General features: G+C 49.3%; 1 protein-coding gene across 16 annotated transcripts in view; it reads right to left on the reverse strand.

Moving 5' to 3' along the window:
- The window catches only part of TLE3 (TLE family member 3, transcriptional corepressor), a 50,611-nt gene that overhangs the window by 21,196 nt on the left and 5,424 nt on the right, over positions 1-23,991 (reverse strand). For 9 of the 16 annotated variants that reach the window (XM_015142581.3, XM_077938736.1, XM_015142573.3 and 6 more), the window contains exons 5-6: positions 7,614-7,676; positions 6,042-6,116 (exon numbers count right to left, since the gene is read on the reverse strand). In XM_015142581.3, the coding sequence (XP_014998067.1) occupies positions 6,042-6,116; positions 7,614-7,676 (138 nt within the window). Of the gene's footprint in view, positions 1-6,011; positions 6,117-7,613; positions 7,677-23,991 lie in introns of all 16 variants that reach the window. The other 7 variants (XM_015142569.3, XM_015142577.3, XM_015142574.3 and 4 more) reach the window with 1 other exon arrangement.

Below are 23,991 nucleotides of genomic sequence, written 5' to 3' on the forward strand. Positions count from 1 at the left end.
GCTGTCTCCTCTGGATGCCCTCCCACCTCAGGTTAGAATGGATTTCTCTGTTCTACAAGCTCTAACGGCTCAGACAATGGAGCGAGGCAGAATAAGGCGGACTTCCAGCTCTATCCTTTATCAGCTATGAGTCCTTGGACAAGTCAGCCGACCTCTCTGTGTTGTGCAAGGATCACATGTGTAACTACAGGTAAAAACGGAGTAGGTGCTCAGTCTTAGCAAATGGACAGACCCCAGGTGAAAACTGTTTCTTTTGCCTTTGTGCACTGCTTGGCAACCTGTGAGTTCCAGAAACAGAAACTGTGTCTTCTCCATCCTAGCACCTCTAACAGTGCCTAGCATATTTGCTTAGTACATGCCTTCTAAGTAAATTAGTGAAAATTTTGGAAAAGGTGTATGAAGAGGCTGAGAAATGGTGTCCACAGGTGCCAACCGCCTCTCAGCTCCACGCCTTCCCTCCAAGGCCAGTTAGATGCAGCCAGAACAGTTAGTTGGGACAGGAAGCATCAATGGGGTCATGAGGTGTCCTGCTTGCCCAAAACATGAACCAGAGAACCAACGTCAGAAACTTGGAACAGAGGCAGCAGCGGCTGTTTGGCAGGCAGTGGCTTTCAAAGCTGTTAAGCTTCCGAGGCTGAGAGGCTGGTTTTCTGCCTTAGTGTTGTCAGGTAAGAGCGTCCTCTTTGCAAAAGAGAAAAGGAATCTTCCATGCAAACTGAAGCGTTCCTCATTTCCGAGTGCAAGAGCAACCTGCTGCAAAGAGCCAGAAACTCCCTCGAGGTCTCCTTGGGGTGGTTTGAAGGCACAGCGAGGACCGGCCCAGCAGACTCTGGGAAGCAGGGGCAGGAGAGCCAAACTCCAAGGCTCCTTCCTCAGTGCGAGAGCAGATGCCAGGGCTTGTCAGATGGAGGGTCTGCTAACAACAATCTTGGGTACAACAGAAAGTGAAACGAAGATTTTTCCCTGACAGGTCTGGGGGCCAGCGGGCAACGCCCCACCTGACCCCTGTCCCTATCACAGCTCAGCACCTCCGCAGGCAGGCGGGCACAGCTGTCCTCAGGCTGTATTCCTATCCCCTGCAACACGTCTGTTGGCTTCAGAGCACAATGTGCTCAAACACAGTGATGTCTGAGTGGGAGGCTGATACTGTTTGCAACTGGGTAGCTTTCCCCATGGCAGAGAAATGGAATCAATTCCACCATCAGAGAATGCCTGTCTCCAGCTTATACCATTCCTTCCAATATGGGAACTTCTCCATCCACAATATGAAAGGAAGTCAATAATTCCCTCTTGCACCCCTAACCCCAAAGAGGGGCTAGGAGCCTGGAACCAAGCCCATGCATGGGCATTCACTTTTCCCTCCTTGAACATTTCCTGCCAGAGCGTAAACAGGACAACGAACATGTACTCCACAAAAGTGATAAGCGCCTGTGGCCTGGCTCAGAAGGTGCGGTCACTTCCAGGAGAGGCTGAAGGGAAGATCTTGCTTGCAGAGTATGTGTAACTGGATTATGCACATCACGCCTTAGGCCTTCGCTAGGTAACTTAATGCTGCGTTTCTCAGGTTCACAATTTGGGTTGAACTTAGTTAGTGAGGCTGTCTAAGCATTTCCAGAGCCAAGACACACCAAGGGCTCCCACCAGAGGAGGCAAAGACGGAGTCCTGACTGCATAAAATGAACCCTTCTGCTCTCCAAGGACAGCGAGAACAGCTCCAGGCCCCCAACTGCTCCTTCTCTTTCACATCACTCAGTGGGCACCAGAGCTCCGTGCGCATTGAGCTTCTGGGGTTGGTAACAGCTTTTAGTGCTCACAACAACCCTTGTGATCCCCACTTCAGAGATGGCGAACAGGCTCGAGAGGCTGAACAGCTTCATGAAGCCAGCAGCAACCAGAGCCCAGACTCAAATTCGGCGTTACCCCCCCTCCACCACAGCTGCCTGGCTGAAAGACGGATCCTAAGGCACATTCTCTTGGCCATCCTTTCTCTCATACAAAATTCAGTCAATTGAATGCAGCTCATCCACATCTTGGAGTGAATGCAAGAACCTTAGGTATGGCTTCAAAATATCCTGTGTATTCTGTGACAAGCTACAACCTCTCTCTTCCTCCCCTCCCTCCCACCTAAAAAAAAAAAAATCAAGTCAATGCTCTGTGACATCTCCCCTACTATTAATTTCCAAGGGAATGAAGACCAAATTGTCAGTGCGTAAGCAGATGAGACCTCCTCCACTTTCCAGTCCCAAGACCTTGAGCCATGATACAGCAGTTTTAAAAAGAAGGTTCCAGAAATGGGTGATACATCAGCTCACAGGGTCTTAAATCTGCCTGGGAAAGACAGATGTTGCCTTCTGCAAGTTGCTGACCAAGGGTCAAATTTCCCTCCTCGTGCTCAGGAATCTTGTCCTTCTAAAGCCCCTCCTGTTAATTTTATCCAAGAAGCATGTAAAAGAAACAGGGCTACTGTAACCAAGTCTCGCCTGGCCCCAGCTAGAAGACAGACAGTCTTCTTCCTCTCTTCCCTCAGTGGACACCTGAGTTCCCTGTGGTCCAGCAGGGAGTGGGTAGGCTTGGCTCGAGAACCCAGTTCCCTGTATCTGTTTTTCCTTCCCCTTTTCACACACACCATCCTGACCTTGGATCCTGCCCTTTCTCACCAGGAAGGAAGACCCCAGGAATACTCTAATCCTCATGATAAATATGCCACTGGATACCTCCCAGCCCATGCCAGAGGCATCTGATACTCTCTTTGAGTTGAGCTGAGCCACGACCTCAGAATCTTTCAACTCCACGAGCAAGAAAGCCACTAAACAAGTAGGGCAGATGGAAAAACTGAGGCTTGGAGGAACAAAGCGACTTGCCCAAAGCCCTCCTCTAAGTCCAAGACCAGGGTCTCCTTCCGGAGCAGCAAATCCAACAGTGCAGTGGGGGTAGCCACTGGAAGCTGCCAAGAGCCTCCTGGGACCCTCTTTCTCCTGCCCTTTCCTGCTGGGGCCAGGACGCCTGCCCTTTTGCTCAGCCGGTGGCTCTGCATCCCCTGTTATCCTTCTTCACCTCGCTTCCCAGAGGCAGCTCAGCTGCAGGCTCGCTCTCTGCTCTCCTCGAGGAGGAGATAAAGAACGCCCTGACTAGATTAGCGGCCTCCTTCGCTGGAGTGCAGTCAAGCACGGCTCCCCAGCGCGAGCACGCCTCGGTTGTCCGTAATTCCTGCCTTGTGAGGCTCTGTCAGGCGCAGCGATTAGACGGCTGCCTGCTTAATGACAGGGTGATGGCTGCATTCACTCAGAGCTGGAGAAGCAATTACCTTGAAAATGGGGGTCACAGGCCCCACTCGTTGGCTTTAATTGAATTCCAATGTCTGCCTCGAGCTGCCTCGACCTAACTTGTAGCTTCCTAAATACTACTTAAAGGAAGTACAGCTAATCCAAGCAGTGCTTCTCTCCCAATTTTACTCCTTTCTTAAAACTTAAAAAAAAATTATTTTCATAACAGGATTTTAATCCCAGCACTTTGGGAGGCCGAGACAGGCAGATCATGAGGTCAGGAGATCGAGACCATCCTGGTTAACACGGTGAAACCCCGTCTCTACTAAGAAATACAAAAACCTAGCTGGGCGAGGTGGCGAGCGCCTGTAGTCCCAGCTACTTGGGAGGCTGAGGCAGGAGAATGGCGTAAACCCGGGAGGCGGAGCTTGCAGTGAGCTGAGATCCGGCCACTGAACTCCAGCCTGGGCGACAGAGCAAGACTCCGTCTCAAAAAAAAAAAAAAAAAAAAAAAAAAAAAAAAAGGATTTTAATCCCAAAGAGGGAGGGAGGCAGAGGGGGAGAGGGGACCCTGCTGTGGCCACTGCAGGGTAGGAGGAGTTGGCCTGGAAACCTCAAGGAGATAGTTGGAAACAGGATAGGGGTGAGGAGCTGGAAGAGAAGTGTCAGAAAACAGAATTCACAAGGTATGTCCTACTCCTGCAGTCCCCTGCTACCACTAGCAGAAGAACCACCAAGCTGAGAGCTGGTCACTGAGACAGATGACACAGGCCACCCTCCAGGGCTGCACCAGAGTCAGGGGAAGAGTCCTGGGCTGTGAGTCAGCCACCTGGGCCTCTGGCCTGGCTTTGCTCCTAAACATCATAATCACCACCCCTCTCGGTAAAACCAGGGCATTGAGCTAGATCAGAGGTTCTTAACCAAGGGCCATTTTGCCTCCTACAAATATTTGGCAACATCTAGAGATGTTCTGGGGTGTCACAAGTGTCGGGGGTGTTATTGATATCTAGTGGCTACAGGCCAAGGATGCTGCTGACCATCCTACAATGCACAGGATGGCAAAGAATGATCTGGCCCCAAATTTCAACAGTGTCAAGGTTGACGATTCCTGGGCTAGATGATCTCTGATGATACTTCAAACATTAAAATATCATGATTTCTCCTCTTGGGGTGCTGCCTTCCAGCACTGAACACTTCTTCACGTTCTAGTTTTAAGATTCCTCTCTGCCCATTCCACACAGTAGGCCAGGATTCAAACCAGGCCAGTGCTTGCAACCCCCACCCGCCCAAGCAGCAATGAGAAGTGTCCCTATGGGCTCAGCCCAGAAGGGCAAACCCACTGGGCTGCCTTCACCAAAGGACTCTACAACCATCACGGGTCCTGACAGCGTGATGGAGGGGTCGGTGCCCGTAAGTGTCATTCTGTGATTCCAGCCTCCCAGCATTCCTGGTAGGAGTCAGGAGTGCCCAAAGAGATGAGCCGGTGTACATTCTCCCTTTACAGATACAGGAACTGAGGCCCAAGGAAGAGAAGGGACTTGCCAAAGGTCACATGGGGGAACAACTATGACTAAAACACAGACCTCCAGGTTTCTGCCCCAGGCAGAAAAGTCAAGAGTTATCATGTATCCCATCAAGCAGAGGAAAATTCTGGGGCCTTAGTTCCACCTTGAAATAGTGACTTCCCATAAGAACAGAAAGAGGAAAGAAGACCAACCAGGTTCCCAGAATGTTAGAGTTGAATCAGTCTACTGCTTCCCAAGCCTAACTACACTTTAGAATGATTTAAAAATCATTAGGAACACAGATTTCCAGTCCGATCACCAGACCTATGGAAAAGACCTCTGGTGCAAGTGCCCCTGAATCTGTACTGTCCAGAAGCTCCTCCGTGGACTGGGAAGCAGTGATCCCGTCCACCCGCTTCATTTTAGAGATGAAAGGTGGACAGGTACACCCCAAGGGTAAGAGCCTTGCCCAAAGTCACACTTAAAAGACTCTTCTTCCTCAGGTGCTTATCTTAAATGTCACTAGCCTCACACCAAAGCAGCAAGTAGGAGAAAGATGCCACTTGAACCTAAGAAATGCATTAAAGATACAAGCCAGGTAGACCTAGCTTCCCCTTTCCACTAAGGGGCCAATCCGGAAGTGGGCCTCACAGAGCACTCTTGGGTATGTCTTCCTGTGTAAAGGGGAGATGGGACTTCTAGAAAGTCAGGAAAACTGGTCTAGGCTCCCCAGCTGGAGTTCACAAGCGTACGTGATGAATGCTCAGCCAGGCAGCTTCGCACATGGGACAGCAAGACGTAAACCCAAATTCCACAGCACGATGCACATCAACAGTACAGCAGAGACTGTTCTGATCCCAGCGGCCAAAGAAGGGCAGACTTCTGCCAGGGAGGAGGCAGACAGGCGCCGGGGTAAGTGTGAGGAGGTGGCCAGGTACTGGCCAGTTGGCCTGGCCTTGAAGGTGACCCTAGGCCCCCACCCTCCTCAATGGCAAGGACACCAAAAGCCAGTGGAAGATGAGGCAGATGGCTGAAGAGGTGGATTTGAGGCATGCCTGGCTCCCCTTTAGTTTGAGGCCTAGGAGGCAACTGGGAGTCAATAGGGAAACAGTCCCACAGGGGTCCAAGCCCTTGGGGTGTTTGTAGAAGCCGGAGCCCTGGGGCTGCCATTCTTTGAGGCCAGCTAAGGTCAGGGTCAATCTCTGGTTATGATAAATGAGAGGAATAAAAGGGCTATACACACGGTAAGAGGCAGATTGGGGAGTCCACGTACCCCGATGATGGCGTTCAGCTCCGTCATGGTGACCTGCTTGGCGCGTTCCACTGCCTGCGCCACCTGCTGCTGGTGCTGGAGGGAAGAGGGTGTGCGTTAGATGCAGCCACTCTCCTGGACAGAGGAGGTGACGGACTGTGCAGCACTGGCAGGGACTCTCGGAGAGGCCCAGAGCAGACAGAGGAGCCCCACTGAACAGGCATAGGACACAAGCAGCGGGGAGGGTGACAGGCGATTTTCCTTTCTCTTTTAGACCTTTGTCAATGAGCATGTATTAGTTTTGTAATTGAAACTTCTTTTTAAGTTCTAAAATAAAGACGCATGCCAAAAGATGGCTATTAGTCAATCATACACACACAAATTTTTTCATGCAATTTGCGTATGAGCTGGGTATCAGATGGTATTACAGGATGATTATTAGTTTTCTAAACACGGTAACAATACTGTAATCATGAAGGACGGTATCCCTGTTTTTAGGAGATGCAGTTATAGTTTTAGTGGTGAATTGTCAGAATATCTGCAATTTACACTCAAAGGATTTGGGGAAAAAGTGTATCTACATATACCTTACCCGTATCTGTTTAAATAGAGAGAAAACAAAGTATGTTTCCAGATAAACAGATAAAGAAAAAGTGGTAAAATAAACCCTAACTTAAACCACGGACTTTGAGTGATGATGTGTCAATGTAGATTCATCAGTTTCAACAAATGTACTACTCTGGTGAGGATGTTGATAGTTGGGGAGGATATGGGAAATCTCTGTGAAGCTAAAACTGCTCTTAAAAAAATAAAGTCTATTTTAAAAAGTGGTTGCATTAATTCCCTTTGGCCTTGAGGTAGTACCAGCCACATACACAGCTTTCTCCCCTACTGGGCTGCAAGCTCTGAGGGCATTGTCGTATCTGATTCTTACATATTAATTCAATCATTTATTGGTCACCACTCTGTGTCCAAGACCCAGGAGTCCGTGATGGAGCTGACATGGTCCCAGCCACTGAGTGGGAGTAGAGGGCAGGGCCTGCCCTGGCTGGAGTGAAATCGGGACAGAAACAGAGCCTGCTAAAGTCGGCCCATCTGTCTGGTCGGCACCAGGGGACTTCTTTGGAGGCATTTATCTCAAATCAGGCACTGGTCCAGCCGCTGTCCCAAATGGAGGTCCCTTGGAAGGCAGGCTTAGAAGGTGGCATGACCACCTGGTCATGCTCCCAGCAAGGACACTCTGTACCAGGAACTAAGGTCCCCTTTGGGCTGGGGATGCTAGTTTGGATGGGAAAGAGGCACCCACTGCCCACTGATGGTTAGGTCGCACGCCAGAACCCCCATCTCTGGACTCAGGCAATGGTAGAGAAACAATTCTATCAGAAGAAGGAGCAAATGGTCCCTCTGATACGGCCCCCTGCCTTCAGACTGGCCGGAGAAGGCTCTGGAAATCTCCAGGTTGTCAGCTCAGTCAGTATGAATGGACAGGGGCTGAGGCTGGGGCTAGGGCTGGGGCTCAGGCTCCAGTGAGACCCCACCAGCCACTGGGCTGATTTGGAAAGAAAAGGAAGAAATAATAAAAGAAGGTCTTACCTCTTGTGACAGGAAAGGCATGATCTGTGCTAAAATTGTATTCAGTCTCTTCGCAATCTCCGTCTGCAAAGGCAAGGAGACCACATGAAGCTCAGGCAAATAAATTAAGTCACTGAAATGTCACAGACAAGTGGAAATGCAAACTCCCCCCCAAACCACAGCCCCTCTCCACGGGGCTCCATCCTTTCTGCCCTCAGTCTGCCTCCTGCCAGGAGGCTCTAGCTAAATCCACAGCATGAAGAAATCTCTTTCAACTCCCTCACAGCCAGGCTGCCTACATTTTGGGGAGCTCCAATTTCCATCAGAGGTGGTATATATGTCTGGATCAGAATATAGTTTGCATCCTCTGGATGGAATCCCTAATTAAAGCAAAATGAAATAAAAATCACCCCCAACAACCCAGCAAAATCCATTATAAGAGTGAAACACAGTTTAGTGAGAGAGGAACTGCTCTGCCCGCTGGTGCCCAGTGCCAATAGGACACGAGCTCTGAGACAAATGGGACAGAGCTGATAAGTGGTCCTATGTGGCAAAGGGTTCCCTGGGACTAGCCTCTCCCTCACCAAGATCAATCCATACCCCATATATATGCTACCAGCCTAAAATCCTACCATTAAACCTTCTTTTTTTTTTTTTTTTTTTTCCAGTGAGACACGGTCTCACTGTCACCCAGGCTGGTGTGCAGTGGTACGCTTTTGGCTCACTGCAGCCTCGACTTCCTGGGCTCAAGTGATTCTCTCACCTCAGCCTCCCAAGTATCTGGGACTACAGGTGCACCGCCATGCCCAGCTAATTTTTGTATTTTTGTAGAGACTGGGTTTTGCCATGTTGTCCAGGCTGGTTTCAAACTCCTGGGCTCAAGTGATCTGCCCACCTTGGCCTCCCAAAGTGCTGGGACTACAGGCATGAGCCACCGCACCCGGCCAACACTTCATTTTTTAGGATACAGCATTGCCTTGTCTAAGAAGCTGCTCAGAGACATAATTCATTAGATCCCTAATCCCTCACAGAAGTCAATCTTAGAAACGCAGATCAATTCTCTGCCTCATCTCCCAACACTCCAGAAAAGACTGCATTTAGAAAGTCAACAGTTTCCACCAGCATCCTATGTAAACTTTAGATCTCAGATCAAGAGTGGTGCTATAAGGGTTAACTGAGTCCAGATAGAAAGGCCTAGAACCACTGACAGATGACTCTCAGAATTGCTTTTCTTATCTCATTCTGAATCCTGAGCCGGCCAGGACTAAGGTCCCAAAGCTGGCTTCAAAGCTCTCATCAGCACATAGCAATCTTTCAGAGACAAAACCATGACAACAGCCTTTAAAAATCTGTGAGTATCTGCATGTCAAATGATTCTGGATGAGAAATCCTTGTGCACTTAAAATAAAAACAATCTGAAGGCGCACAAATAGACCCTGGACTTCAGGAGAATTCCTGGGGCTAACACCCTCCACCCCCTCCACCCTTGGCCACTGAAGAGGACATCTCTGGTTTGTGGAAAGGCAAGCCATCAACTAAAGAGCCTTATGGGCTTTTGCAGGCCTGCGTGCTGGGCTGCCAGCCATGGTGGCAGGGCTCGCCAACCTACAGAGCCTGTCCGCTACAGTGGGGGATCCTGGTGGGGAGAGGATCAGGAATCACTGCTGTCAGCTTTCTGCCTGGAACACTCCAGCTCCTCAGGAACAGAGTCAGTGTTTCCCAGCCGGCACCACTGTTGGCATTTGGGGAGAGACAATTCCTGTGATGAAGGACTGTCACTCACATCCCAGGCCAACTGTGTCAACAACGGCCCCCACTTCCGAACTGCCCAGCTCAGACCCACTGGGACTTCACATTGACACATGTGTGGGGCACTCTAGCCAGGACACCATACATCAGGCTTCCTCAAACACCATGCTATTGACATCTGAGGTTAGATAATTCACTGCTGTGTAGAGCTGCTCTGTGCACTGTAGGGCTTTTAACAGCATCCCTGGCTTCTCCGCCTCCTAGACACCCGTCATTCATACTCTAAGGAACCCAGGAGGATTACTAAATAATCATAATATAAATTATTAATCTAGTTAAGTGGGAAGAACTCTCCCAAACAGAGTCCTTCCTCACTCTGCTTATTTTTTCCCCGCCTAAATCAACTGATAGTAGGAATGGGGTTCAATGAAGCAAAAAAGTCCGGGTTGGATAGGGCAGGAGTTCTAGAAACAAGCATAGGCTGCACCTCACTCCAAACCTGCACAGAGTAACAAGTTCGCTCACCTTTGAGTTCACATGCCAAATAAGAATAGAAAGATATGTAAAAATAAAAAGCAAACAAAAGTAAACAAAAGAAACCAACCTGACTGTTCAGGAAGCTCACAGGTCCAAGGCCCGTTATCTCAAACAATGATAGAGCAGTGCCTGGCACACAGTAAGTGCTCCATAAATGTTTGGCCCAACGAATGGTATCACTGGCATCTACGCATTTATTGAGACTTCATATTGCAGTGACCCCTGGCTGTGGATCTGGGCCTGCCCCAGCGTGGGCAGCATCCGTGGGAGGGGCCGTGGTGGATGGAGTGTTGACATACAACTGGCTGGTGGGTAGCCAGTGGCCCAAGCCCTTCACCAATGGTGTGGGGCGGCACCTCCAAGCCAGGCCAATCGCAAGCCACCTAGATGGGTCTCTGGCCACTGCCCCTCCCCATGGCCAGGAAGGCAGGGGGCAAGTTCAGAACATCCCCAGTCACTCTGGCCTCCTCAGCAACTATTAACTTTCACAGTCTCTGGGAGGGCAGGGTGATTATAAAAAGGTTCTGACTGTGGCCTCCTTCCACTGGCAAACAGGCCAAGGGTCAGGGTCTTGGGAGTTGGCAAAAAAGAAAAGTAACTGACCTTGCCCTTCCCCACACCCTTCAGCAAACACATGGCCAAAGGCTTCCCACAGGCAGGATCTTCCCATAGGGCTGGTCTGGAGCCCAGCTCACTCTGGTTATGAGGACAAGGGGTCTCCCAGGATTTATGTAGCCATCTGGGCCACCAGGTGACCACAGCTGGGTGGCTCAGGCCAAGTTCTCTCTCATTCTCACCCCTCCACCCTTCTAAAGTAGTTCCTGCCTCCCAGCACCACAAACAAGCATCAACTGAGGGCTATCACAACAACGCCACACAGATTCAGAACCTTCCACGAGCCTGGGGTAGTGGCGTTCAGGCTGTGTTTCCTGAGGCCCACGTTCCATGAAGAGAGGCCTCTCTGCATGGCAGGAAGGCCTTTGGCACGTCACAAGACAAGACTCTGTAGGGTTGAGGCAGACAGAGGGGAGGGGCTGGGTTTACGTTGGGAGAACCTCCTGGTTCATGGTAAAAGTTGTCCTAACATAAACCCAGCCCCTCCCTTGGGAAAGGGGTGTGAAGCAAGCACATCCCATCCCTCCCAGCTGTCACTGTGCCATCATCTCCTAGTACCCTCTTGGGGTCTCCCCACAAAGTAGAAGCAGGGATTGGTCCTCCCCCATCTCTACAAAGGCTGCCCTACCCTGAGAATGGGCTGTGTGTACTCTGCAGAGTCAAAGCATGAACAGGAAAGCTGTTTGCTCAACATTTTTAAGACATGTTTATTTTTTGGAGGGTGGCGCTTGGGGGAGGGGAAGTTCCTGGAAAGGAAAAGCTGGCTTAACAGAAGCCCTCCTAACAACAGTAATGGCCGCTGACATCGCCCACCCAACTTGCCATGTGTGCATCCACAATAACCCCACAGAGAAGGCGCTTGTCAACATCTCCACTTTTCAGATGGGGAAACTGATGCCCAGCCATTAAGTGACTTCACTAAATGACTTCTTACCAAGAAGCCGAATTTTGACATTTCAAGAGAGCTTAGAGAAATATTTTTGAAAGAAAAACCACCATTAAGGTTAATAATTGACAGCACTTCTGATTAGAACAGCTGTTAAAACAGCATTGGATCCAACTCAAACAAGCTCTAAACATCAGTTCCAAAAAAGGGAAAAAAAAATTGTTGAAGTGTGACTTCAACAATTGGGACAGGTCACAAATCACAAACTGGAACTCGATCATACGTTGGAAAATTCCTTTTGGCAACTCGGCACAATCCGTTGTTATCAATAAGGCGGCTGTAGTTTCCAGAGGCCGACCTCCATCCTTCCCTCCATCCCGGTCCCACAAAGCCACTGCTTTTGAGCCGGGTCTTCAGAAGCGAACCTGAGAGGTGGTGGGAGGTGGGAAGACGGCTCCCTTTGGAAAGCACTTTGGAAAAGGTGTTCAAGGAGGCTGGTGCCGCCTTTGAAAGTTTCTTTTCAAGTATGGTTCAAAGCAGGCGGCTTTGTTGGTGGAAAAACATTGTTCCTCAGAAGGGACTAATCTACTAGATACAGACAGAGAAGCAGTTCAGAGAAATGGGGACAGAGGTCCTGCTACATTCAGAATCTGCACTACCAACTGGGCGCTGCGAGTAACATCTGCCCTGCATCTCTGTCGAGATTGTTAGGCAAATAAATGACAGAAAACAAGATAGTGGGGGGCAAGGGTAATTTCCCAAAGAGCAATCTGTTCCATGCGTCTTAGTAGCTCCCATTTGCATGATCATCTCCTCATTAAAGCAGGACCTCTGAACATCTTGCTGTAAACCGAGGGTACTTGAGCATTCTAAAAGTCTATTTCTCTAACCACAGTCTAGTATTCACGTTTGCTGCTACTTCGGACTATCCTTGGCCCTTGACCCAAGACACTAAATTAAGGGAGATGGAGCCTGATCTTGAGCTGTACCCCCCAGCAACCTCCTGCTCCTGGGCTTGCGGCAACCAGCCAGTCCTTGCCCTTATTTTTAATGTAGGTGACTGTGTTCAACACACAGTCGAGAGTGACTTCCACCAGAGGGTCTGTCTGCTAGTTAGTTTTAAACTGCCCTGTCCTGTGCACCTGTGGACTCTGAATGCACAATTCCTTTTAAACTCAGCCAAATAAGGGCAAGGAGAAGAGAAAGCTGCCCCTTTAAAGAATGTGGTATGCTCCAGTGCCACACAGAAATGAGCTGGCCTCTACCTCCAATTCTGCCCCCATTTAGTTGTGTGGCTTGGGGCAAATCACTTCCCTTCTCTGGGCATTAATTTTGCCATCTGCAAAATGAAGGGATTAACTAGATAATGTATTAAGATCCAGGAGCGCTAACTTATAGAGTTTTAGAACCCTAAATATTCCCAAATTGCTGTGCAGCTTATAATTTCCTCCATAAAGATCCATAAAACAGAGCATCACGTGAATTTACAAAGGACCAGTGGAGAAGAGCCAAGCCACCTTGAGATGTGGATGGATGCTGGCTGCTGGCTGGGCAGCTGGCTGACCTGGGCTGGGTCCCAAGGACCAGCCTTCAGAGCACGAGCCATTCAAATTTGTCCATCAGCAAAACTGCACTTCGCTGCGGAAGAGCCTCTAGGCAAGAACAATGATATCATATTTCTAAGTGTCAAGCCCCTACTGTGCAGTTTCTGTGATTCACAAGGGAAGACTGGTTGGTGAGGCTAAGACAACCAGGCCAGGGTTCTCCAAGTTGTTGCATTCAGTGGGAAGGAATTCCATGTCTGTTAGACAGGCTAGCGGCCATCCCATGCTACTAGGTGTTTAGTTACATTTGTGAAATGAGGATTTCTTCTTCGGAAAATCAGGGCAGTGTCATGCAAAGAGCATGGTACTGTGAGTCTAGAGACTGTTTGTGGATGTGCGTGAAAGATGAGATGAGGAAGGGACCTGCCCATTTGAAAGGTGAATTACATTGCAAAGCCATGGGGAAGTGATGATTTTCATCCCAGCAGGCCTCTGGGCCTCAGGTTACTCCTCTAGAAAATGCGTGTGTTTAGGGGTGTCGTCTCAGTCAGCTCTGAGGTTCTTAAATTTTAATCAGGTTTTACCTGGTTCTCTGACTGAGTCCTTGGGATTTGAAAACAGTCTGCTTCATCTCGAATTAAATCTCAGAGCTGCAGGGAGAGGCTGGGGTGGGAGGCTGTGCAGAAAGAGGTGGCCCTGGCCCCAACCTTCCCAGCAGCCTCCCAGCAGCCAGGCGCCAATCACCCAGATTCAGAACACCACGTCTGGGCATTTAACTTAAAATATCCCATTGCATTTCCTAGGCAATACTAAATGGATAGCCCCTGAATGATTTGACTAAAAGAGGATATTCCTTGCCAGGTAGTTTCTCCTTAGGCCGAGCTCAGAGAACACTGAAATAAAGCAAGCGGGTGTTTTATCAACAGAGGAAGAAATCCATGGGGGGCCGGGGTACAGCCAACAAAAGCTGGGATGGGGTTCCCAGGCCCTGTTCCATGCACGCCATGGGCTCTGAGAGGAAGCAGTGCTACAATATAAGAAGGGGAGGAGGGTCAACAAATGATCCATGCAGTAGCCTTGGGAAATGTAGCCCCTCCCGCTACTGGAGGGGCTGGTGAAGGTTCACATCACAGATCACTCAATGATAGGTGAGCCTTCTTAAAGGCCCTTTTAGCACTGACATATTGATCAGATTATATATAACTACAACGCCATTAAATATTTATGCCCTCCGAGGAAGCCTGCTGAATTCTTTATGCAGGGAGGACTTGGTACAAGAAAGGCCCAGCCCCCTCAGCGTGACCCTGAGGATCTGTCTCCTCGGGGAGGGACAGGGATGCTGGCCTGGGCCAGCCTGTGAGGACACTCTGGGCACCAGCCCCTGTGCCCTCCACAGGCGGGTAAGGATGACAGTGAGGATCCAGGGCAGGGAGAAGGAAACGCACTCACTCTTCCCCAGCTAGGACCAACCAACGGCAAGGGACTCTGGGGTTGCTGAGGTTGGGACGACCCTTCTGCACACTTCCCTGAAAGGAATCTCACCTCCCCTTTTCTTCCAGGGGTCTACGGTGTAAGGGAACTGGGGATAGTGAGGCTGAGTGAGCATGCATCCAGGCAACCCAATCCCAGAAAGAGGTGGCAACATACAGTCTAGAGTCCTGTATTCCTAGCCCAGATCCACCCTGCACTTGGGCCTCAGTTTCCACTGAATAAAGAAGGCCGATCTGAGTCCAGTGTAATAATCAGAGCTCTCAAAAATGAATTAGGTGCTGTGTGAGTGCCCTGCCCTTGGGAGCATTCCATGGAGACCCAACAGAGACTTGGAGGCAGGCACCACAGGGCCCATATGACAGCTCAAGTCCCTCTCGGCTTTGGGACTCTAAGAGTTTCATTCCTCAGACTCTCAGTTTCCATCTACCGGGCTTCCTGTTAACAAGATCCAATAATCTTTAAATATTTGTTCACTTTAATTTCTTGGTTCCCAAACACTAAACTCTGCTTGCTTCCCACCCCTACTTGTGAGGGGAGATGGCTCTCAAAGAGCTTGCTTGTACAGACAGAACAGGGAGTGCTTTTTCAGATTACACCTTCCCCCAACACTGCCCATTCATCCCAGGCACACCACCCCCACCCTTCCCTCTCTCCTTCTCCTCCTCCCTCCCCTCAGATAACCCCCTGCCCCCTCCCCCACCTTCCCAGACTCCATTGGCCAACTCCTGCCAGGAGGAAAAATTCTCAATTCATCCCTGTGGGGTTGCCATGGCAACCCCCAGCCACCTAATCCCCCTTGGAACATTATGCAAATCTCCCCTTGCCCCTCAACAGGCTGTAAAAGTCACATTACCCTTGCAGAGACAGCTCATTAAATTTTGGGGGTCTCCCCACATCAGGTCAGCACTACAAATGAAATGCTGGCTAGGATTTTTTAAGGGCATGGATTCTTTGGGAAACCAAAGTGGCATGAGGGAAGACTAAGGTGAGGGGAAGAGGAAAGACTGACTGTGGGCAGAGACAGAGCCCCATTCTATCTACCCACCATCTTATTCACAACCAAAGAGCATACCTCTTCCATAAATTAAAAGAAAAAGGGTTAGAGGGTCTTCTTTCTCCAAATAAGGAAGGCAGGAGTGATGGCATTTCTTAGGCTATGAAAATCAAGATCAGTCATTTAGAAACTTATTTTATATGATAAGCTCCTTCTCAAACTGACCTCCTCCCAAGTCACACCATTTGACCTCTCATTTTACAGATGAGGCAAATGAGGCCCAGAGTGGGCAAGAAGCTGTCACACAGGAAGACCACACAGGAAGACCAGGTGGTAAGCAGATCTCCCAGGTTAGAGCCAGACTTCTTTCCTCTATATCAAGGCCTCTCAACCAATAGTAATTGTTTCCCCAAGGGATTCTGGCAATGCCCAGAGACATTTCTGGATGTCACAAACTGGGGCACTGATAAAGATAACTAGTGGGAAGAGATTAGAAATGCTGTTAAACATCCTAAACACAGAGGACAACCTCACCACAAAAAAGTATCCAGCCCCAAATGTAAACAGCACCCAGGTTGGGAATCCCTGATCCACATGTGGCTGACACTCAGGTTTTATTGAATTCTTCAAGGGTTCATCTGGTTTCTTCCTAGCACTGGAATCAATGCCTATAGTACGGTGGTCTGGGGGTGGACACGGGGGAAGATCACAGGAGACCTCATCTTGATATGGTCTGTGGATAAAGATCACTGAGGTCCACGAGGGAAGCAGGCCTGGTTTCCAGTTCTGAACTGGCCGCTGGTCCGCTGTGCAACAATGAGCAAGTTACTCAACCTCTTTAACCGTCAGTGCTGCTATCTGATGCGTGGCGCCCACGGTGCCTATGCTGCAGGATTGTAGAGCCAACAAGTCACATATGGGAAAGGGCTCTGAGAAATCTTACAACACATGCAACACCAAGGATCTTGTCCTCTATGTCTGAGGTCTTCACAATTTGGAGACTCTGTTCCTTTGTGAGAATACCTTGCTTTGGCCTTTCCATGTGCCAGGTATTGTGCTAAGCAGGCTATATGCATCCTTCGTGGCACTCCCTATAACTGTAACTATACAATTTATGAAGCCACCAGCCACCTGTGGCTAGCTAAATTTAATTAAAATTAAATGTCAAACTCAGTTCCTCAGTCACAGTAGCCATATTTCAAGTGCTTACGAGCCACATGTGGCTGGTGGCTGCCTTACTGAAGAGTGCAGACACACAGCATTTCCATCACTGAAGAAAGTTCTACTGGGCAGCACTGCCCCAACAGGCAGGTGTTATTATTATCTCCACTGCAAACTGAAGATCACAGAGGTCAGTCTGCTCAAAGTCACACACCAACAGGAATTGATCTGGGACTCAAACCCACATTTGTCTGACTCCCAAGTCAACCTCTTAGCCATAGAGACAAATCTCCCAGCTCCTGGTGCTCTACACGTAACTCTCCAGGATCACCTGGCAAGAACCTGTGATCTTCTGAGGGAGAAACGGAATTCACTGGGCAAGAAAAACCCCACCCATCACCCAGTAGGCCTGGAAAATGCCCAATGGGCATTCAGCGTCCCGGGAGTTTAAGAAGGGAGTTTGCCCAATATCCCTGGGCAAATGGATAGTGAGGAAGAGCTGGGTAGGGGTCTCTTGAGAAGTAAGGTAAAAAACTAGGTAACAGAACAGTGAGAAAACCCAAGACGCAAAGAGAAAGGGGTATCTAGACACTTCTCAAGTTCCTGCAGGCCGGGCCTGTGGGTGCCACACACAAGGACTAGGTGACATGGAGGCTGAAACCAGGCCAACAGCAGAAAGACCCTGTGGGGGAGCGGCAGGTCTTTCGAGCTCTAAACCAGGCTGCTTCTCCCCCATTTCAAGTCTGGCTTCATGGAGATCCCCCGTTTCTCTGGGATAAAGTATGAGATCCCAGGAATTGAGGGATGGGAGACGGGAAATTCTTCCCGTCTTTCCCCAGGGCTTCTGCTGTTAGGCAAAGCAAAATAAGAACTGGACTTTAGCTTTCTTCACTGGAGATGGAGATCAGAGGAAGGGGCCTCCTTCTAGGAAAATAGGCAAGTAAGGGTTTAAGGATGAGCTAAAGACCTATTTTGACCAATCAGTACCAACAGGCTCACTTCCTCTATCTCCCCTGCTCCTCCTTCCTCTATCCCACCCAACCAGTTAGACCCTCATTCCAGACCATCTGGCATCACCTGCTGCTTCTGAGCCCTCTGAGTGTCCTACTTTTCCCTGGACAGAGGCCAGGAAGGTTAATAGAAGTTCTTGTACCCCACCCCCACCAGAGAGCTAGAACAGACTCCCATCCCTTGTCCACTAGTCCACACTGAACTGCCTTCCTCTTCTAATTTTCCCCAGCAGAAATCGCAAAGCATCACTGGTTCCAAAGGATGCCCCTGCCAGTATTATCAGAATTAATCAGTTTCAGATCCAAACTCAGCAAAGACCTGTTGAGGGCTAGCCCAAGGGAAAGATTTGGGGAGTGGGTGAAGAGTCGCCTCCTCCAAACTTTTGGTCATATAGCTGGCTGGGTGATGTAGGAGTCCAAACCTCAAGTCTTCATGGCTGACCAGGAAGGGAGAGCCCTCTCCTATACCCAAATTGCATATGGTACTCAGTGCTAAAACACTAGTGGGAAGAGCTCTTCTGCATTTGAGTCTCCATTTGAAGAAAGGATCAGCCTTCAGTGCGAACAAAAAAGCAACTTCTATTGGCCTGCGGTAGTTTTCATTCAAAATTAACAAACAAAAATAGCAGTAGAAGAGCTGTGAACAATAGTCAGAGTTAAAAGCCTCATGAGATCAGGCCACACACAACACTTGGAACTCCATGCCCAAACAGACAAGGCCTGGCAAGCTGAGTTTACCAATTCACCCACTCAGCACTTGTCTCTTCCCCATCTCCGCTTTGTCATCTCTCCCTCCCAGTTATCTCTTCCCACCCCACCCTGCCTTCTTCCCCTTTTGCACTTAAACTGTCCATAGTGTGAGATGAAAAGAAAAAGATGCCTAAGATACATTAAAGACACTTTTAAATAAAGATTCATGACACCTTTACAACTCTTTCTATAATCACAACGTTTGCAGCCTACAGGCCTCTGTCAGAAAACTAATAAAGCTTCTATCCTTCCCAAAGAGTCCATAACACTCTTCAGGGTAAGAGAGAACCCTGAGCTGGAATATTACCTTCCCTCCTCAAGTCCCCACAAAATGCACACTGTATATCCAGTATGGGCCAAGCACTGCTCAGGGTTCAGGGCCCTTAGTGAAAAATACAAAATGGTCCTGTCCCTCATGAAACTCACAGTCCTGTCACAGCACAGGCCTCACCTCCCCCACCCCAATTTGAGAACATAGCCCTCTAGTACCCAGGCCATCTTCACATTCCAAGCTTTCAGGGTATGCTCTGATGCTTTTATCCTATGTCTGTCTGTCCTGGACCCAAATACCCATTATTTTAGCTGCTAAGATGAAAATGTCAAATCTGCTTTGCAATCAAGTGCTACAGAAATTCTAAGGGGTTTCATTATAATCTATAATACCTGGAAGATCAAATTTTTCAAACAGTTTGTCCTCAGGAAAGTACTTCCCCTGGGATTGTTTGGTGGTGGCAGCAGCCAGAACACTGGATCCTATCATTCACACGGTGATGGAAGGAACCACCTAAGACACCAGCCAAGCCCATCCATACTCCTACCCTTTACCAACAGCAGCCAGCCTGAGAGAGAACAGGACAACATGGACTCCAGGCCCTAACAGGGTTTCTCTGGCCTCTCAGGCCCCACAGATGGGAACTTGCTTCTCTCTTCTCCCTTCACAGGACACATTGGCAATGGGAGGCTTTGGTGACAGAGAGGCAAAGGAAACCTCTTCCAAAGGTCTGCATCTTCAAAGCAATAATGAAGTCGGCTGGTGTGAAGGGGAGAAAGGTATTTGTTCTCAGATAAAATCTTCGGGGTGGACTAGACGGGCCCCTTGGTTAACCCTCCAAGCCTGGTATGAACCTCTACTTAAGAATAGAAGTCCCTGTCCTACCCACCCTGTTGATTTCCAGATGGGCCTCTTGGGCCATCAACTCTGCAGTGAACAGCCTCCTAGAATCTAATTCCTTAGCAGTCCTGCCCTGACTCTCCAACAAGGTGACCCCTCTCCTCCAGCCCTCCCCCAGAAGGTGGCCTCTGCCTAAACATTCACAGTGACAGCTCCGCAGCCCACTGATTGTGCAACATCCTTAGCAAACAAAAGAATTCAAAATCAATGCTGATGTGAATTCAGACTCCCCCATTACCTCGAGAAACACAAGGTCCTAAGGACTCTCAGTAGGGCAAGGCTGACCCACAGTTTGCTGCCTGCAAAGGACGATGCTTCAAAACAACAAACCCACCAAATATTCCCCGCTTACATGGCGGCAGGACATTTCCCCCTTCCTTAAGTTTCTCCTTAACCCCAACTTGAAGGGAACAATTATTTTATAAAGAATTTTTTTAAACTATGTATTTTGAAAGAGAAGAGAAAGTCAAAAGAAGAAAGGAAAAAAAGGAAGAAAGTATCTTGGCTGTGCGTCTCAGAGAGCATTTGTTGAAAACAAGATATTGTCCCTTTAAGCATATAAAAACAAGGCCCTTGAGCACGCAGTTCTCACTCTGGTACACAATTATGGGTGCTTTCAGCTGTCTAGCACTACTTCAAGTGCTCTCTTAAACCAGACTGTCAATGGCATGTTGAAAGCTATTTTGCTGGCTGCTATCATTAATAGCAAAGTGGAGAGCTGGGCTGATGAGAATTAAATATGGGGGAGGGGGCGGGTCATAACCAGTCATTACAGAATTACCAATATGAGAAAGGAGACAATGCCACTTTGGGGAATAAAGTTCAAAGCAGCGCATTACGGTAGGAAAGCAGGCAGGGCAGGCCACAGACGGCCCAGAGCGGGCCCCCGCCCCCACCCCGAGGCAGATGGACTCAGGCCAGCCCTGGAGAGCCAGCCATGCAGGGATGGAGGGAGCCACGGAGTTGGGAGCTGCGACTGCAAGGGCAGAGGGGCCTTGGAGATCACTCTGCTGCAAAATGTCACCACCTCGCCTCACTTCCCAAGTGCAGTCCCCGCCCCACATCATTCCAAAGACGTGTGGCTTCCAGAACATATCTCACTGCCTTGCCACGAGCTGTTGCCACCCTGGAGGGGCCTCCGCTGCCGACTTCTGCCTCATAAACCCTCCCTTTAAGACTTGCCTCAAGTAAAGCCCTCAGTGAAGTCCGCTCTCACCCCACTCTCCCCTCCCAGGAAGAATAAGCTGTTCTGTGCTGGGTGCTCCTCCTGTGACACTCGGGCCACACTAGCACTTACCTCACTGCATTGCAATTACTTATTTAGACATCCGACTCCCCCGCAGAGGGAATGGTGTCTTATTCGGCTGTGTAACCAACCCCTGCCCACACCCAGCACATCCCAGGCCCCTAATAACCGCTTTGGGAATGAATCCAACCCCCTCATTTCACTGATGAAGAAACTGGATGCCGGGCCATAGGAGGAAGCCTGCAGAGCAGGCGGCCAGCCCACAGCTAAAATCCCCACTTCCTACTCAGAGTTCAGGGAATCGCAACTCTATTCTCAGATAACCTGAGGAAATTTTGAAGAAAAACCAAGATGTCTAGTGAGCACCTATTATATACTAAGTGCTATAGAGCCCTCAGCAGAGGGGCTTCTTTCGTACCTACAAAAATGAGATGAGGAATGAGTGCCAGATGACAGGGGAAAACACTGCCGAGGTTAGGTCTTTGTCACCTTTTTGCCCCTGGTGTCCCAGTATTTTGTACAATGAGATAGAAGGACTTTCTCCCACGGAGAAAGCAAAGGGAGATTTATTCCTTGAGGGACTCCTCCTTCAACAAAATAGAAACAAACAGCCTAGAGCCTTCCTCTGCAAGGTGGGAAGGAGGAGTTCAAGCAAAGGAAGAACGCTGCCGTCTGCTGTGGGCTCCTGGTCCAAAAGAGTTCAGAGAATGAGTCCTGAATTAGGAGCCAGGTTCCCACCCCTTGATTTGTAAAGTAAGGACAAGGGGTCATTTGCTCATCTCCCAGGGTCATTTCAATGACAAATGCACAAGAAGGAAAAGACCCCAAAAGCACTGAAACCGCCACTCTACCACTCCCACTGGCAACTAGAGAAAAGGGGTCCAAAGGCAGTCTTGAGGGGTTGGGCAGCCTCCCTCTAGCTAGACAGCATGCAGGGAGCTTGGAGCCCCCAGACCCCAAAGCTGAGCGAGGCAGGCACCCCCTCAGTGAGAGGACTCGTGATTACAGTCTGTTCCAGGGAAGATCAATATGGCAGGAAAAGTCAGATGGATACCAGGGCATAGAACTCTGGCAAAAAAGAAAAAAAATTTTCACAGTTCAACTCAGATGCCACACAAATAGGCACTTCCCTAGTCTAAGGACCTTTGACCCCTTCTACTTTGCAAGTGGTCCCACATTCCCCTACCAAGACAGGCTCAACTCCTTGGCAGAGTCTTTTGTAACCTCAACACCTGGTAGCTCCCTCTGGCCACCTGTACCTTGCACCTTCACCGTGGTCACAGAACTTCTGTGTGCCTCAAGATCTTCCAGCCGAGCCCCTTATCCTTTAGATGAGAAGATCCAGAGCAGGGAGGGGAGGGGAGTGACAAATGGGGATTTTCCATTTCCCACCTCAGCTCTGTGTTTATGGCACCCCATGGCTAGGGTAAAAAGTTCACAGGTTGTACCTCCCTTCTCTGTCAATGAATCTTTCCTCTGGGATTGCTAGTTATGCATTATGTATTATTATTACACACATCAAATCATTAGTTGTGCAAATAGCTGGCAATTCAAAACAGGACTGTGGACAATAAGGGTTCGGCGATATGATTATACAACCCGAAATGGGGCACTTTGGACTCTGGTGGGGCCAGGTTTGTAGTCTTAGCCTGTCTGGATAATAACGCAGAAAGAAGCAATAGTAATTAAAGACACAGAGTACATTAGAAAAGGAGCACTCTTCATTTCTTGAGTCTGACAGAAAAGAGTCCCGGGCTGGAAGGGAAGCAGCGGTAGCAGCTTTACCACTAACGTGGGACTGTATGACTGGATACATCAGCTTCCCTTCTCTGGGCCTCCGTTTCCTCATCTCTAAATTGAAAAGTTTGCATGAGAACCCAAAGGGCTCTTCCAGTTCCAAGATTCAAAAAGAAACTTACAGGAAAGGTTGTTCAGTTTACAGAAAAAAAGGTGACTGTATCGTGTTGGCACAACACTGCCCCAAAATCAAAATGGCTCAAGTCCACTTTCAAAACATCAGTGCTCACCAACAGTGGGTGAAAAGGCTGCCTGACCCAGCTTCTCAGAGCGTCAGTGCCTCAGATCCAACGCATGGCAGTCGCTCTGGGGCCCCTGGTTCTAAGCTGGCTTTGTTATTTGTGGCTGACACCGGAAAGCCTCTGCACAAACAAGATGGCAACTGATGAGCCAGTCAGTCATCACTGCCTCCCCAGCCTCTCTGAACCACCCTCGACATTTGGACGGAAAGCAGGGGGCTTGGTGGAGGTGGGTGACCTCTTGAAGTCCCGGGCCAGGCCTGTGATCCTGTAATCTTTGCTTTACCGTAATTAGGGAGGGAGGCAGAAGAGTAGGAGGAGAAACCATTTATTACTTCTCTGGGATTTTGACAGCTTGGAAAAAGAGAGAGACAGAGAAACAGCCAGAGAAGGAGCCAGCCACAGTGAGTTTAACCTCTCAGTAAAATAAAAATGGGCTGGACGCACCTCATCAGCTGCCCTCTGTCAATACCCGGGCCCATCTGGCAGGACTCGAGGTTCCCAGCTAATTGGCATTTCCCATAGAGCCAGCAAAGGAGAGTTTTTAAAAAAATATGTGGTGGTGATGGTGGAGTGCGTGTGAGCGTATGCGCACGCAGGCTGAGGACTGCCACACTTCCCAAGGTGCTAGCTCTGTAGATCATCTATTATATAAAAGTACAGACAGTCCGCACCCCCACCCCAGCTTAAAGATGAAGAATCCAGCCTGTTTGTTCCAGGCAGATGTAATCACACGAACAGTCAAGTCTAGAGGGCAGGACACTGCATGAATAATTCAAGCACTCCAGTCACTTGATTGTGTGTGCAGATAAAACACCAGTCAACCGCTAAACAGGTCAGCTGATAAACTTGTTTGCTCAGGCCTAACCACCATTCGCCAAATGCACCCAAGACCCACACTACAATTAGTGGCAGGGCTTTCTTCTCCAGAACCCTTGCAAACCTAGGGAGTGGCCAACTCCATTAGGTTAGGGTTGCATTTCATGGCACAGGTTTCTTCACCTCCTTGCCTCTTTGTTCCTCCACAGCCACAGGGTGATTTCACCCAACTCAGAGACTGCCATAAGCTTGAGAAGCCACTGCATTCAGAGCACACATGTTCAGGCTGGGAACTCAGGCTAGAGGGCAAAGGTGAGTGGCAAGCAAGGTAAAGTGCCCAGTGGGAAAGCCAGAGGGCTGGATTTGAGTCCCAGCTCTGACTTCCTGGCC

This window comes from Macaca mulatta, chromosome 7 (assembly GCF_049350105.2).
Source record: "Macaca mulatta isolate MMU2019108-1 chromosome 7, T2T-MMU8v2.0, whole genome shotgun sequence".
NCBI classification, from domain to species: domain Eukaryota; kingdom Metazoa; phylum Chordata; class Mammalia; order Primates; family Cercopithecidae; genus Macaca; species Macaca mulatta.